The following is a 16218-nucleotide window of genomic DNA, read 5'->3' as shown; positions in this document are numbered from 1 at the left end:
CATCAGGTTGCTGTGGTCACTGAGTGACACCAGGGATAGCAGTGCTGGAGTTTAGGGTCCTGGCAGCGTCCACTCTGTGCCAGGGGGCCCAGGGGGGTCACAGAAAGCAGCTGGGCCACTGGGGGGACTGGGGCCTTGCTACCTACCAACAGGTACAGCATGCCAGTTTTGCTTGGGGGAGTGCTGGGCACTGAGCTCAGCCTGATGGCTGCCTTCTCCCACCCACAGTGCGCCAAGTGCCGGGAGTCATTCCACGGGAGCCCGCTGGGAGGCCAGCAGTGCTACCGCCTCATCTCCGTGGAGCAGGAGTGCTGCCTGGACCCCACGTCTCAGACCAACTGCTTCCACGAGCCCAAGCGCCGGGCCCTGGGCCCTGGCCGCACGGTCCTCTTTGGTGTGCAGCCCAAGTTCACCAACGTGGACATCCGCCTGACGCTGGATGTGACCTTTGGTGCCGTGGACCTCTATGTCTCCACCTCCTACGACACCTTCGTGGTCCGCGTGGCCCCCGACACGGGTGTCCACACAGTGCATATCCAGCCACCCCCACCCCCACCGCCGCCCCCACCCCCTGCGGAAGGCGGGCCCCGTGGGGCTGGGGATCTGGGGGGACCAGGGCCCGGGAGTGGGTCGGGTACCCCAATGGAGCCACGGGTGCGGGAGGTGTGGCCACGGGGCCTGATCACCTACGTGACAGTGACGGAGCCATCAGCGGTGCTGGTGGTTCACGGTGTGCGGGACAGACTGGTCATCACCTACCCCCACGAGCACCACGCCCTCAAGTCCAGCCGCTTCTACCTGCTCCTGCTGGGCGTGGGAGACCCCAGCGGGCCTGGCGCCAACGGTTCGGCTGACTCGCAGGGCCTGCTCTTCTTCCGGCAGGACCAGGCCCACATTGACCTGTTTGTCTTCTTCTCCGTCTTCTTCTCCTGCTTCTTCCTCTTCCTCTCCCTCTGTGTGCTCCTCTGGAAGGCCAAGCAGGCCCTGGACCAGCGGCAGGAGCAGCGCCGGCACCTGCAAGAGATGACCAAGATGGCCAGCCGCCCCTTCGCCAAAGTCACCGTCTGCTTCCCGCCTGACCCTGCTGCCCCAGTTCCTGCCTGGAAGCCGGCTGGACTCCCACCACCCACCTTCCGCCGCTCTGAGCCTTTCTTGGCACCCCTGCTGCTGACGGGGGCTGGCGGGCCCTGGGGACCCGTGGGAGGCGGCTGCTGCCCACCGGCCCTCCCCACCACCACTGCCGGCCTGCGAGCCGGGCCTATCACCCTTGAGCCCACGGAAGACGGCATGGCAGGCGTGGCCACACTGCTGCTCCAGCTGCCTGGCGGGCCCCACGCGCCCAACGGTGCCTGCCTGGGCTCGGCCCTGGTCACGCTGCGGCACAGGCTGCATGAATACTGTGGGGGGGGTGGGGGTGCTGGGGGCAGTGGTCACGGGGCTGGTGTAGGTCGGAAGGGACTTTTGAGCCAGGACAATCTCACCAGCATGTCCCTCTGACAGGCCGGGTCCCTCAGCCACAGCAGCCAAGTGCCCGTGGGGGCCCCTGGACATTGTCCTCAGAGGACTCTGGTTTCCTTCCCCCGGGGGTCCCCAGACAAGGCCTCCTTCGTTGTGCATTCAACAATTATTTATTGAGTCCCTACTGTGTGCCAGGCACTGTTGAAGGCACCGGACCGGGCAAAGGGGAACCGAGGCAGAAGTGTCCCTAGTCTTGTGGGACTGATGTGGAAAGTCAACTGGGCATCTGAGAAGCTAGATAAGAACAGAAGGAAAGGCTGGGGGAAGTGTGTGCAGGCAGAGGGAACAGGTTCCTGATGTGCAAGCCAGCTGTTTCAGTGAGAAGATCATAAAGCTGGCCAGTGTGACCCCAACTGAGTGAAGAGGAGACAGGGCCAGGGTTAGGCCCCTGGGGCTGGATCACCCAGGGCCTGTGGGCCCCAGATAGGGTTTGGGGTTTTGTTCTCAGGGCAATGGGAAGCTGATGGACAGTTTTATGAGGGGGGATGACAGGATCCGATGTACCTATTTAAGAGGTCACTCAGCTGTGGCAGGGAGAATGGATTGGAGGGGCTGAGCGAGACAGCAGGGGGACAAGAGAGGATGATGGGCCGAATCAGGGTGGTGGCCGTGGGAGGGGGAGTCGGGGACAGAGCAGGATGTGGGTAGAAGGGTGTATGGGTAGTGTGAGTGTCAGCATGAGGGAGGGAGGAAGCCAGAAGGACCCTAACTTTGTGGCCCATGGATGATGGAGTCGTTTATTATTATTATTTTTGTTAATCCTCACCTGAGGATATTTTTTCCATTGTTTTTCTTTTCAGAGAGAGTGGAAGGGAGGGAGAGAGAGAGAAACACATTGACTGGTTGCCTCCTGAACTCCCCAACCAAGGGCGGGAGGGAACCTGCAACCCAGGTACATGCCCTTGACCAGGAATTGAACCCAAGACACTTTGGTGTGCTGGACAACGCTCTAACCACTGAGAAACCTCGGGCAGGACTGGGTCATTTATTAACATGGGCAGACTGGGGCTTGGGGCAGATCAGGAGCCTAGTTTTGGGCCTAAAATGCCCTTTAGACATCTCAAGTCAGGTGCAAATGGGAACAGAAGCCACTCAGTATTTCAGCAGAAGGAATTGAATGCAGGGATGGCTGGGCTGGTGGAGGGCAAGGCTGAGAAGAGTCAGGCGGGACAGTGCGGCAGCCCAGAGACAGGAAGCAGCTGCTGCCACCCCTTGGCTGGAGGGGCAGGGCTCTGGCGGTGTTGCCTGACCCCAGGACTAGGGTCACAGACTCAGAGGGAGCGCCAGGAGACAAAGCCACTGCCTGAGGTGCCCCAGGCATGGGAGCGAGGGGGTTGGGGTGGACACGAAGGTGGGAGGTAAAACTGGTGGAGCCCTCAACACGCCAGACGATGCTGCCTGGAAGACTTGGGTCCTCCCAGGGGCCGTTCCCCACCTCGGCCATCACCTTGGACTACTGAGCTCCTCTCCCCCTTGAAGACACCCACCTCCAATCCTAGCCATCTTGAAGTTGAGACTCTCCTTTCCCGAGACTTCATCCGTCAGCTGCTTTTTGGACCTTGGAGAGCTGGGCCCTGCATCTTCCCCTCTGCCAGGGGCCGGCTGAGAGAATGGGGAATGATCGAATCAACAAATAAAGAGTGTGGGAAGACCGGTGTCCCACGCTCTCTGCATGCAGGAGACGGGCCCCTGGGCTCTGACCCTGACCCTTGGTGCCGCTCTAAGCCACAGGCCCGGGCTCCTCTGTGCCCCTCCTGGGCAGGAGTTGGGGTGGTGCCACATAGAAGCTCTTGTTCCCAGAGGGACAAACCAAGGGACATGAGGGCAGTGAGGCCTCGGACTCTTCCCCAGATCTCTGTCGCAGGGAGACCTCTTTTAGGAGGGAAAACACACTTGCCTTTGTCCCAGGACCAGGTGTGATTCTGGCCCCTGAAGTAAGAGAGTTCAGGCATGGAGACTGAAAGAGGCCCTAGCATGACGAGCTTTCTCTAATCCAAGTAGACTCTCACAGCCCAAACCAAAGCATCCTGGGAGCTTTATCTGCCAGCCCCACGGCAGCAGGGGCGCTGCGGCGAGGGGAGGTGGGAGCCGCAGGTCTCCGGCCCCGCGGTGGCCTCCGTCACGGGCGCCTCGCTGCGAGTGTTCATGTACCTTTCTGTGCGGCTCAGCCTCGAGGCCCCAAGCAGGCTGCTTCACCTGACATTTAGCCAGGACGTGCTGATGTTTTGGACCTAGGAGCGGATGGGTTTCCAGTGCGGTCTGTGAATGTCATAGTGTTTTCAGACTTTCTGGCAGTTGTGATTTTGAGGGATTTCTCTGCCTTCATGAGCTGATGGTAGCACCTTACCTCCAAGCTGTGACTGAACTTGTACTTACTGAGTCCCGGTGCTAGACAGTTTGCGGGCTTGCTAACTGCTGCGGTTTCATTTGATCTTTCCATCAGCTGTATGAGGTAGGTACCATGCATCACCTTTCTGCAGATGAGGAAACAGGTTTTTAGCGTTGAGTGACAGCTGTCATCTGAACCCAGACCTGACTCTCAAATCCAGATGCCTGACCACCAGGCTTGTCTGTATTTTATTGTTATTAATTCCAGAGAGAGGAAGGGAGACAGAAATGTTGATTGATTGCCTCCCGTACGTGTCCTGAACAGGGATCGAACCCACAGCCTGGGTATGTGCCCTCACCAGGACCTGAGCCTGCCACTGGCTGCTGCCTGAGTCTCAGGGCCAGTGCAGAGGTCACTCTGCATGACCAGGCGGGAACCCTTAGGCAAGGCCTCTCCTCGCTGTCACCTGGGACGTTGCCTTCCTGAGGCGAGCGTGGCACTGTGCCTTTTCTCCGGATGCAGAGCCACCCTTCCTCCAAGTCTTGTCACTGGCCTGCAGGTGTCTGTACAAACGCCCTCCTCCCTCCATGTCAGCCCCTCGGCCGCCCCCGCTCCCTGTAGCCGCACTCCTGAATGCAAGAGGCGTCTGGAGCGTGAGAAGACCTGGGTGAGGGAGGGGAGAGGCCTGATTCTAGCCTGTGTGTGGCCACCAATGCCCTAAGGATTGGTAACGCTCAGGAAAAGGGGGAAATGTTTCCAAGGGCATGCCAGGCACTGTGCCTGGTGCTTGGCATGGCTCCTAGTCTTCCCAGCATCCCTGCTGGGAGATAAAGGCTTGTCCCCTCATCTTGTGGGTGCAGAAGCCGAGTCCCTTGCCTAAGACCTCAGGGCTAATTAACAAGCGAGCCCAGATTCTGACATCAGCCTGTTTCCACTGCCCTTCCCCATCACCTCTAAAATCACTTCCCTTTGTTAAATCGGTGTCTCCCACCTGTGGTCACTTATCTCCACACACTGTCCAAGGTGCTGGGGACACAAATGAACGCTCCTGCCCTCATGGAGCTGACAGTAAATGATGGGGAATGTTGGGAGATGATTAGGACAACAAGGCAATGACGGAAGGGCAAGGGAGCTCATACTTGCTACTTAATGTAAGATGGGAAGGGAAGGCCTCTCTCATAAGATGACTTGTGAGCAGAAGTGAAGGAGTGAAGAGACACCTGAGGGGAAAAGAATTCCAAGTTGAAGGAATAGTGCAAAGGCCCCGAGGTGGAAGTGTGCCTGGCCTTTTAGAGAAACAACAAAGAGATTGTGTGGTTGGAGTGGCGAGAATAAGGAGAAGACAAGGTTACAGAGGGAGCAAGAGGCAGATGGTGCAGGTCCCTGGCCCAGGTGAGCACTTGGCTCTTACTCTGTGGGAGGAGACATGAGAGGGTTCTGCGCACAGGAGGGATGTGATCCGACTCCGATGTTCACAGGGCTCCTCTGTGGGGAAGAGACAAAAGGGGGAGGCCGGGAGCCCTGCATTCAGGCTGCAGAGGAGGGTGGCTGGAACAGTGTGGGGGCGCGAGTGAGGAGAGATGAGATTCTGGGTATATTTTTAAAGAACAGGCAGGATTTGTTTACAGGTTGGATGCTGGGCGAGAAAGTGACGGAGCGCCTGGAAGGTTGGGGCCTGCTAGTTCCCTGTGAAAGGGGTTTGGGCGGGAAACCGAGTGAAGTGTTGGACATGTTAAATTTGAGACACTGATTGGATGTTCCAAGTGAAGTTGTCACTCTGGTTGGATCCACAGATCGAGAACAATTACAACAAATGACATTAGCATTTGCATAGTTATCTTGTACTCTACATAAAATAATATTAACAACCAGCAACAATAGTTTATTTTCACGCTTGCCCTTCCCATCTGTTCCACCTCTTGCCCTCCAGTAGCCACATGACCTATAGGGATCGCCCCCAGAGGACACGGGCTCGGAAAGGAGTGTTAGTTCACTGACGACACAGAACGTGGCAAGAGTCAAGATGGGCTCCCGGGTCCAATTTTGAGACCAGAATGTTTTCTAATCTGTAGCTGCTTTTGTGATAGAGTGGTTCCAATTGGATGCCTTCCTGCTCCAGAAAGCCCTAAACCTGGCAGTTCTCTGTTAGGAAACAAAGGTCCCTGACAGAGTTGTGTGTAGGCTAAGGATCTGTAGGCAGTAGAGGAGCAGGGGCTGTCCTAAAACTTCTCTCTGAACTTGAGTGCCTGGATCCTACCAAGATGGCCTCTGGGTCTGCTTACTTTCACAATCTGGGCAGAGCTTCAGACAGGCAGCTAAGGGGTGAGTGGTTTTGGTTTGTTATTGGGGACACCCTGGCCTAGAGAGGGAAGAGACTGGCCAGTGTCATCCACAGCAGGTGGGGGTGGGGGGGTGTCAAAGATCTGACCCGAACTCCTTCCACACCTAGGCATCTTCCGGGTGTCTCCACCTTCCTCACCAAACCTCCTTCTCCACCCAGATTCCTTCCCTGGGACAGAAGATGTAGGCGGAGTTGGTTTTCAGGTTTTTATTGTGGGTGTATTTCTGGTGTCAGGATAGGCGGAGGGGCAGGCCCTCCCAGGAGGGGCAGAGGAGGCAGCATTCCAGGGGGAGGCGGGTGGGGGACCCTTTACTCTCGGATCTTCAGCTCCCTCGCCATCTGGCAGAGGCTGCAGGGCAAACAAAAGGTGAGGGCCGCCCAGTCATGCCCGATGGAGCCCTAGAGGGTGGGAGAGAGCGGTTAGGACCCCTGCCGGGTCCAGGAGACCAGTCCCCGCCCCGGCCCCCTGGCGCCGCCCCGGCACCTGGATGCGATAGCGCTCCCGCATGCCGGTGCGCAGGGAGTGCAGGCCTCCGGGCAGGTAGGGCGTGCAGCAGCACTCGCCGAAGTCGTCGGAGATGCGGCAGGCGAGGCACAGGGGGGCGAAAGTGCCACACAGACCTGCGGCGGGAGCGGGCGGTCAGGGTGGCCCCCCGCCCCCCACCTCCTGCCGGGTCTCTGGAGTCAAGTTGAAGGTCCCAGAGGGACCTGAGTTCGGGGAGGTGAAGGTCCCGGGCAGTTGGGGGGGAGGGGGATTAGTGGTTGAGAAATAGGGTATGAGGTGGTGGGGGAGCTGGAAGGTGTGAGGTCAGGACCCCAGGAAGTTTTGGGGTCCGAGGAGGGCGTGAGGGGTAGAGTGGGCATTCAGGGTCCAAGGAGGGGAGAGGGGAGTGGGGCGCAGGAGGGGCGTGTTGGAAGGGGCCTGGGGGGAGCGCGGGCACTCACAGAGCGGCATGTCGTTGCAGCAGTCCGTGAGCCCGGTGTGCCAGTCGCTGATCTGGGTCTGGTAGCAGCTGGTGGCACACTGGGGCTGACTGGTCACTGGGTAGGACATGGCTGTGGAGTGGGGGACGGGGTCAGCGGGCAGCCTCGCAGCGCCTCCTGGGTCCCCGCACCCGCCGCCCCTCCCTCTGCCGGGCAGTCTGGGCGCGGCCAGCAGGCCGCCCACTGAGGGGACACCACTGAGCTCCCTTCCCTCTGCCACATCTGGGCATCGACACCCGGGCCTGTCCCCAGGCCGCTGCCTCCTGCACATCTGGTTGAGCTGGGGGTGGGGCTCCTGCACGACTGGGAAGGGTGCTGCCACATGTGGGCGGGGCTGAGACGTGCTGCCGCCTTCTCCACGGCTGGGCCTGGGGTGCTGGGTTCCTGCATTTCAGGGGCCTTTGGGGTACAAGCAGGCAGGTGCCGTCTGTCTTCGAAGCCAGGGCGCCCAGGGGAGGGAAGCAGCCAGGTTCCAGGGACTGGAGGGGTTGCTGGTCCATCCAGTGATCCCACCTTTGCCTTTCACGTTGTCGTGCATCTCAAACTGCATCTTGCTGGCCCTGAGGAGGTGGCGTTGGGGGCGGCGGAGGTGGCAGCGGTGACAGCAGCGGAGTCTGTCCTAGGGACACTGGATGCTGAGGGAGGGGAGGGCAAGGGCGGGGCACTGGGTTCTCAGGGGAAGGGTGCTGGGGAGAAATAGGCCACGTCAGCCTGCTGCTAGAAGAGACTGGGGGTAGGGGTGTATGGGGTGGGGGCGAGAAACTCGCCCATCTCTGTAGAGCTGCCCGACAGACCCCAGAGGACCCTCCTCCTTCCAGAGGTAGAGCTGGAGAGAGAGACCAAGAGACAGGCTGAGTGGGAGATACGGGAGGAAGAGCTCAGCGCCAGGTGCCCACAGAGATGCCACCACTCACGCTCATGCCTGCCCAGCACTGACTTCTCCGCAAGCCCCTTTCACAGATGGACACCAAGGCTGAGAAAGGTGAAGAGAAATGTCCCACATCCGATGCCAAGGGGGTTAGTAGAGGGGGTGCTAGGTCTTAGGATTTCCAAACTCAACCCAGTGGTACTCAGGTTGAGGAGGGGCACAGGCAGCACTGAGAAAGACGGATGTCCAGAGAGAGAGAGAGATCTGCAAGACAGAGAGATGTGAGTGGAGCGGTGTGGGGGGAGAGCAGAGCAGAGGCCTGACCTCAGAGCAGAGAGCTCGGGGGAGGGGAGGTGGGGTGCCTACCTGCAGGAGGGCGCGATGCGATGGCGATGATGGAGACAGGTGTGGGTGACTCGGGCACTGAGTTCTCAGTCTCAGGCCCGGAGCTGCTTATATTGGGGCGGGCCACAGGCCTGGGCGGGGCTCTGACAGAGGTGCCCAGGGAGCCCAGCCGGTCAGGCTGAACCTCTCCCCCCACCACCGGAACTGCCCCTCCTCCCTCTCCACCCCTCCCCCTCCCCTCACTTGCCCTCCTCCAGGACTTCAGAAGACCAGGAGATTGTGGGGGAGGGTCCAGGGATGAGGAGCTGGAGGGGGGATAGAAAGGGGAGTGGGCCTAGTGCTGGGAAGGGAAGGCGGAGCCAAGGTGCGAGGGGCACAGCTGGGTCAAAGGACAGAGACCAAAAGAGAGGGAGAGACATGGCGAAGGAAGGGGACACAGAGACAGAAGGGAGGTCCAGGTCAGAGAGAGAGAGTTTTCGATATATGGAGGGAGATGAGAAGACATAGAGGGATGGAGAAATAGATGCCTAGACAGAGAGGCACAAAGATCTGGGGAGAAATGAAAGGAGGGGAGACACATTCAGAGAAGAGAGATGGGAAGGTGGAGGGGCAGGTAGGGGGATGCAGTGGAAACCACTGGACTCGGAGGGAAGGGAGAGGGGAGAGAAGAAAGGCCTGCAGTGCGGAGGGAGTGCAGCGAGGGCTCCCTTTGAGGCCTCTCCCATCATCCTTAGTGAGGTCCCCATTTTCCTGGGAGAGGGGGCACTGTCCTCCCATTCAGGGCCCTGGGGCACGTGGGGGGGGGGCAGTGTGTTTTGGCTGCGATTCATGTTGGAACCAAAGTAAATAAACACACCTCACCCCACCTCCAAATTGGGAAGGGAGGAGGCTGGGAACTGAGAAGCCTGGTTCCTGAAGGAGGCGGCTGTGGTCCAGGCCTCCTGGTCCTAACAGAGCTGAGGACCAGGGGCCTGCACTCCTGGGTCTGAGGGAGGAGGGACTGGGGTCCAGATTCTTGGGTTAGGCTGCATCCCTCAGTGGGGCAGGGTCCTGGGACTCCGACCTGCGGGGTTCCTGGGGGTGAAAGCTGGGGGCCTGGATGCCTGAGTCACCAAGGTCTCCCCTCCAACAAGCCTGGCGGGGTTGGAGGTGACTCAGTGAGGGAAGCAGCATTAGAGCCGGGTGGGGTTCCCAGGACGGGTGTCACCCCAAAAATGTAGGAGGCACTGGAAAATTGGGGTGTCACCTGCAGAGAAGGTGGTGTCGTCACCGCACTGGGCATGGGGTGATGGCAGGTGGAGCACCCTGTTCCCCGGGGATCTCAGCTTTCCCCCAACCCCCTGGTTCAACACAGCAGGTCCCAAGCCTTGGTCCCAGCCCCACACGGGCGGCTGCTGTCCTTGCCCCGGACTTGTGGGCAGCGCTCAGCATCTCACCTGCGTGTGCCCATCCCTCCGCCGGGAATCTGAATGTCTGTGGAGCTCTCTCTACTTCCGTTTCAGTGTCCCTGTCCCCCATCCCTGCATCTTTGTCTCCAGCTCTGAGTCTCCTCTCTTTCTTTTTGCATCTCTGCCAATGTTTCCAGATTTCTCTGGTCCTCTGTCCCCCCATCTCTGAGTCTCTCTCCTCCAAACTCCATGTCTCTTGCCCTTCTGCGGTCTTGGCCTCATTCCTGGGCATCTCCCCCTCTCCAGGCCTGCTCCGTGGAGGCAGCCACAAGCCTCCCTCTCCCCCAGCCGTCAGACCATGGGGTGCAGGTGACTCAGGGTCAGTCATCTCTGAGGACCCTGGGGCTTCCAGTATGACAACCGGAGCTCTCCTCCAGTTTCCTCTCCCCACTCTTACACCGCCTGGGGCAGCAATTAGATACAGTAACTCATGTGGATGAGGAAACAGGGACTGGGGAAGTTGTGAGGTGGCCTGCTTAGGGGGGAGGGGGAGGGGAGGGGAGGGGCAGGAAGAGGAGAGCCCTGGGGTGACCAGGCAGCGTCTCTAGCATCTGGCCTCCTCCCCCTCAGATAGGGTTGCCTGATAAAGTACAGGATGCCCAGTTAAATTTGCATTTCGGAGGAACAGCAAATATTGTTTTTATTTTTATTTTTTTAAAATATGTTTTTATTGATTTCAGAGAGGAAGGGAGAGGGAGAGATAGAAACATCAATGATAAGAGAGAATCATTGATCAGCTGCCTCTTGCACCCCCCCTACTGGGGATCGAGCACACAACCTGGGCATGTGCCCTTGACCAGAATCGAACCTGGGACCCTTCAGTCCATAGGCCGACGCTCTATCCACTGAGCCAAACCGGCCAGGGCAGCAAATACTGTTTTAGTATAAGCATGTCCCACACAATATTTGCGATATACTTATACTAACAAAAATTTGTTGTTAATCTGAATTCAAATTTAACTGGTCATCCTATATATACTCTGGTTTCTCTTCAGGACACATAAATCTTTTGCCTTTTACAAATTTAACTGTGCATCCTGTATTTTTATTTGCTAAACATGGAGCCCTACCTTCAAAGACAGAGGAATCTAAGTACCTGGCCCCCTCTTTTCCCAAAACCCAGGATTCTGGCCCCCAGCCCTCTCTCCTCAGGACCTGAGAGTCCAGGTCCCCATCCCCCTCCGCTCCACCCTAGAATCCATGAATGGGACACCCAGCCCCTTCTCCCCAGAATCTAGGAGTCCAGGCCAGGTCTGGGTCCAGTTGCCCAACAAGGGTTTCATAAGGCGGGTGGTGCCATCCATGGCCTGGTGGAACCAGTCAGGCTGAGCGGACAAGTGAGGCGGCCAGCCCCCTTTCCATCCTAAGCCTGCTGCTTCCTCGAGGGCCAGCCCAGGAACAGGGAGCTCTGGGCGGGTCCCTGTGTCTAGGTTTTGGTGTGGTGTGTGCCTCTCTGGGTGCTGTGTCTGTGGGGATTGTCTCTGTATGTGTCACTTTGTGAGTGTCCCTGTGTTCTGGGGTGTGAAGGGGTTTTCCTATTTGTGTGTTTCTATTGGCTTCTCTGATTCTACTACCCACTGTGCGCCTGAGTTTGGGTGTGGTCTCAGCTGTCAAGGTTCTGTAATTCTGACTGGATTAAGGCTGGCATTATTTATTGAGTGGTAGCCTTGCGCAATGGACTAAAAACCTGAGTTTAAATCCTGATGGCCTCTTACTGGTTGTGAAATGTTGAGCAAATAAATAACCTGTCTTGGACCTCCAATTTCCATCTGCAAAATGGGTTGTCACAAGTAGAGTTTTTGAGAGGATTAAATGAGTTAATTCGTGTAAAGTGCCTAGACTTGTGCCTGGCACATAGGAAATACTTTGTGTTCATGGTACTGATGATGATGATGATGATGATCTGTTCCAGTTGCTGGGGATACAACAGTAAATGAAACCAAGTCTTAGTTCACAGTTCGCGTGGGAACGGGCTGGATGTCCATCAGTGACTGGCATGTAACTGCATGATGGGGGTATCTGTGTTGCCTGTGGGATAGGATATCTCTGGGTGTGTTGTCCGCAGTGACTCTGAGATTGTGTGCCTATGTTTGCGTTGGTAGGCGATTGCATGTGTTGTGTGTGTGGTTCTCTGATTGTGGGGTGTAAATGCAAGATTACCTCAGGCACGTGTCGCAAGGGCACGCGTTCTGTGTGCTCCTGCATTTCTGACTCTGAGGTGCTAGTACTGTGTCTTACCTGGGGCCCTGCGAGGTCGGCACCTTCCAAAGTGAGCCTCAGTTTCTCCCTAGTGGGATGGGGGGTCCAATGGCTTTGGGAGAAACACCCGGTGAAAGGGAAGGTGGGAGGAGGTGAGGGAGACCAGGGGGCGGCTGAAGAGTGAAACATGTTGGGGACACGAGAGATGGCAGGATGGGGCCAGAAGAAGAGATGCATAGAGCGATGTGGATGTTGTCCATCCACTCCGTTAGCATTGGCTGAGCCGCTGGCTGAGCCAGGACTCCGGTGGGCACTGGTTCAAGGTCTGGGGGAAAGTAGAGAGACCCAGAGAGTGAAGACCCACCAGCGAAGTTGTTGCTGCTCCGGGTGCCTCATCTGTCTCCACGAGGAACTCGGCAATAGTTCTGAGTGATGGAGACTCAGCGATGGAGAGGGACAGAGCGGGCCCTGCCCCTCCGAGTCCTCTCTGAGGTCTGCTCTGTCCAGATCAAAGAGGCTGTGGGGGAAAGGCTCCTCCCAGGCCCAGGGCACCCCCATGAATCATTTTCTTATCATCTCCTAATAGGATAATGACACAGCTGCTCCCCGTAATCACTATTTTCGACCCCAACCAGGCCAAATGCCCAGAGCAAGAAGGGCTGGACGGCATGGTATGTGGGAGTCAGGGTAGGAAATACCGAGAGACCCCATCTTGGTCTTTCCTCCCCAGGACCCAGGAGCCTTGTCCCCTCAAGCCCGCCCCCCCCCCCCCCCCCCCCGCAGTGTCCTGGCTCTCAGCTCCTCTCCTCCCCCTTGTTTATCTTTTCTTCCCTCTCTGGGTCTGTGTTTATCTGTTTATCACCATCTGTGTTTTGTGTCTCTCCTGTCTCTTTACATTTTGATTCTCTCTCCCTGGGTGTCAATTTCCTCACTTGTAAAATGGGGATTATAGTAATAATCCAATCTCTTAGATCTGTTATGAAGAAGATATGAGATAATTGTGTAAAATGCTTAGCACAACCTGGGCCACAGTAAACTCCATTCAAGAACTCCATCATTAATTTCAAAATCCTAATCTCTCCATTCCTGTCTGTGCTTTTCTTTTCGTCTCCACGTGAGTTTCAAGTCTCCTCCCACTCTGTGGGTTCCTTTCGCAGACAGCACCCTGCCCCTGACTTCCCTTTCAGGGACGAGGAAAGGGCATATTGAGGTCAGAGCTTCTCCTAAACCTCTACATCATCTCTAGTCAAGCCCCACCTCACAATGCAGAACACTTGCCTGGCTCCAATCCCATAAGGAGCCACATAAAATACTGAACTTCAAATCTGTCATCCATGGGCAGGCCAGTGACTCTTGGGACCAAGGAGTCCCCATCCCTCCTCACTGGGGGGGGGGGGGGGGTTGGGGGTTGGGGGGAGAAGGGGGTAAGGGAGATGCGGGGGGAAGGGGGGGCCCGAAGGAGGGCTCTCAAGTCTCCATCCTTCCTTAGGACCCAGGGTCATCCCAGCGAACAGTCGAGGTTCATGCAGCCAGAAACCCCACTGACTTCGCTATTCTGCAGTCAAACACGCTCTCAACTACCTCCCGGGTGGTTTTGCCAGAGGCGGGTCTGGCACGGAGCCCCGCTGTGATAAGCTACTCGTGACATCGTTCACTATTATCCAGCCGATAGACACTCGTCTCCGACTAGCCTGGGCCACTCAGAGCGCGCTCCTTAGTGGGCAGGGCCCCGCGCGTCCTGCCAGTCTGCCAATCGCCGGGGCACCGGGGGTGGGGGTGGGGGGGAGTCCCGGGGGCTCCTCGGGAACTGGAGCCGGAGGAGAGAGCAGGCTCGGGGGTCCGGCCGGGTGCCCCGTGTTGGGATTCTGGACTTAGCTCCGGGGGAAGCAGTGGGCGTGGTGAGGCTTGAAGTGGAGTTTAGGTGGGTCTCCGCCCATTTTGCTTTGTTAGAGAAACTGAATCTCAGATATTCTTCTGTCCATTCCATTTCTCCCACCCTAAATCTGATTCTTCTTGTCTGCACCTCTCTGCCCTGCCCACCGGTCCGTTCAGTCCTTCCTACCTTCGTTGATTCTCTCACTGATTTCCTCATATAACCCCCACACCACCCATTCACACTTTCACCCACCCACTTAAATATTTCCGGAGGCTTCCAGTGTGCCAGTCTTCATGCTGGGCAGTGGTGGTGACCAAGATGAGTCAGGCCTGGGTCAGATGGCAGAGCAGACCCACACAGCGATGTGCAGGAATGTGCAGAGGTAAGGGTCTTTTGGGGTTTGGTGAGTCAGGAAAGGGTTTCCAGAGGGGCCATTGCAGCTGGATCTTGGAGGAGCAGGAGGTGCCAAGCAAGGGTGCAGGACAGCCAGTGGGGAGGGCATTTCAGCATGAGCAAAGACAGGGAGGCATGCAAGAGTATTACTGCCTGGCCCAGCTGGGGGTTCGTTGGTTCAGGGTGGACCTATGAACCAGGAGGTCATGGCTGGATTCTGGGTCAGGGTACATGCTCTGGTTGCAGGCTCAAACCCCAGTAGGGGGTGTGCAGGAGGCAGTTGATCAATGATTCTCTCTCATCAGTGATGTTTCTCTCTCCCTCTCCCTTCCTCTCTGAAATCAATAATATACAATATATATAGCATTACTGTCTGTAGGTGCCCAGGCAGAAGGCCAGTCAGACTGAAGAGGATGAAGAGGTGGACAGAGGCCATGCTGAGGAGCTTGACTTTGTTTGGGGGGCCAGGAGCAGGGATTAGGATGCCATGGAGGGTTTAGAGCAGCCGTGGGCAAACTACGGCCCGCGGGCCGGATCCGGCCCGTGTGAAACGAATAAAACTAAAAAAAAAAAAAAAAAAGACCATACCCTTTTATGTAATGATGTTTACTTTGAATTTATATTAGTTCACACAAACACTCCATCCATGCTTTTGTTCCGGCCCTCCGGTCCAGTTTAAGAACCCATTGTGGCCCTCGAGTCAAAAAGTTTGCCCACCCCTGGTTTAGAGCATGGGAGGACTGAGTCAGAGCTAGAGCCAGAACTGGAGGAATAAGACTGGAAGCCAGTAGCCCAGAAGGTGGATTGTGGAGGGACTCAGGTGGGAGAGGAGGGAGCCTGGATTAGGCCAGAGGCTGAAGGGAAAAGGCAGGAGGCAGAAAGAATAGATGAGGCTTGATGGGCTATGGGGTGGAGGGGTTGTCCAGGACAAGAACAGTCCTCTGGCCTGGTGGGCTGGGGGAGGATGAGATAGGGACAGGAAAGAAGAGCAGGTTGGTGGTGATGATTGGGCAGAGATGAGCAAGGGGTCCAATGAGCTGGACAAGAGGATCTGTGGCTCAGGCCAATGGGTCTGGATCTGCAGAGAGAGTTCTGGGCTATGGCTCCCTCCCCCATCGCAGGACCTGAATCAGAAATCACTTGGATGAATGAGGGTCTCTGTGATGTGAGGGTCCTCCTCTCCCCATCTCTTCAGGAAACTGCTTTCTTGTGTTTCTGCATCTTCCCTCCCTCCCTCCCTTCCCTGGCAGCATGAAAACATATTCCATCACCTCTAAATACACACACACACACACACACACACCATGAATTAGCTTTCATCCCTTTTATAGCTAAAGACTTGTACCCACCAGCTCAATATCTTACCTTCTACTCCATCCTCACCCCTCCACATCTGGCTGCCCACCTCCCATGGCCCTGCAGCAGCTCTGTACAAGGTCATCAAGGACCCACCACTCATTGCTGAGGCCCGAGGGTAACATTTGGGCTCTCATCCGACATAGATCACTCCCACCCCTAACATTCCCCTTTGCTCTGTATCCTCTTCTTTCCTGGTCAGCTTCTTCCCTCTCCAGCTACTTAGGGCCCTCCAGGGTTCTCCCTGCACTGCCTGCCCTTTACTGAGGGCCATGGTCCTCAGGGCTCTGTCTGTCTGCTCCAGCCTCTGCTCATCCCACCTGCCCCTTTTTCCTAGAAAGGTTCCAGTCCCTCAGCTTCAGTCAGAAGTGAGCAGCTAGCCTACTCTCCTGCATGTCCCTCTGGATAGTCTCATTAAGACTTTTTAAAAAAGACATTCCCCACTTTTATTCCTTCTCTTTTAAAAAAACCCCAACATTTTAATTATTTATTTATTTTTATTGATTTCAGAGAGGAAGAGATAGAAACATCAATGATGAGAGAGAATCATTGATTGGCTGC

The 16218-nt window shown here is 56.7% G+C and overlaps 2 protein-coding genes across 4 annotated transcripts in view; one reads left to right on the top strand and one right to left on the bottom strand.

Moving 5' to 3' along the window:
- The window catches only part of MEGF8 (multiple EGF like domains 8), a gene marked incomplete at its 5' end in the record, with an annotated part of 41943 nt that extends 38768 nt beyond the window's left edge, over nt 1-3175 (top strand). For all 3 annotated transcript variants that reach the window (XM_081107562.1, XM_081107561.1, XM_081107560.1), the window contains one exon: nt 229-3175. In XM_081107562.1, coding sequence (XP_080963688.1) covers nt 229-1497 — 1269 coding nt within the window. In that variant the 3' untranslated portion in view covers nt 1498-3175. The remainder of the gene's footprint in view (nt 1-228) is intronic.
- Nucleotides 3176-6382: 3207 nt separating this feature from the next.
- On the bottom strand, nt 6383-12427 carry CNFN (cornifelin). The gene is made up of 6 exons (XM_081107931.1): nt 12397-12427; nt 8087-8304; nt 7686-7998; nt 7134-7244; nt 6673-6809; nt 6383-6587 (listed from the first exon to the last, which is right to left on the bottom strand). The coding sequence occupies exons 3-6, from the start codon at nt 7720-7722 to the stop codon at nt 6498-6500; spliced, it is 375 nt and encodes a 124-aa protein (XP_080964057.1). The 5' UTR covers nt 7723-7998; nt 8087-8304; nt 12397-12427; the 3' UTR covers nt 6383-6497.
- Between the last annotated feature and the right edge of the window lie 3791 nt (nt 12428-16218).

The sequence above is a fragment of the Myotis nattereri genome (genome assembly GCF_964212035.1).
Source record: "Myotis nattereri genome assembly, chromosome: 15".
In the NCBI taxonomy this organism is placed as follows: Eukaryota; Metazoa; Chordata; class Mammalia; order Chiroptera; family Vespertilionidae; genus Myotis; species Myotis nattereri.
This window is presented reverse-complemented; position numbering and strand designations above follow the sequence as displayed.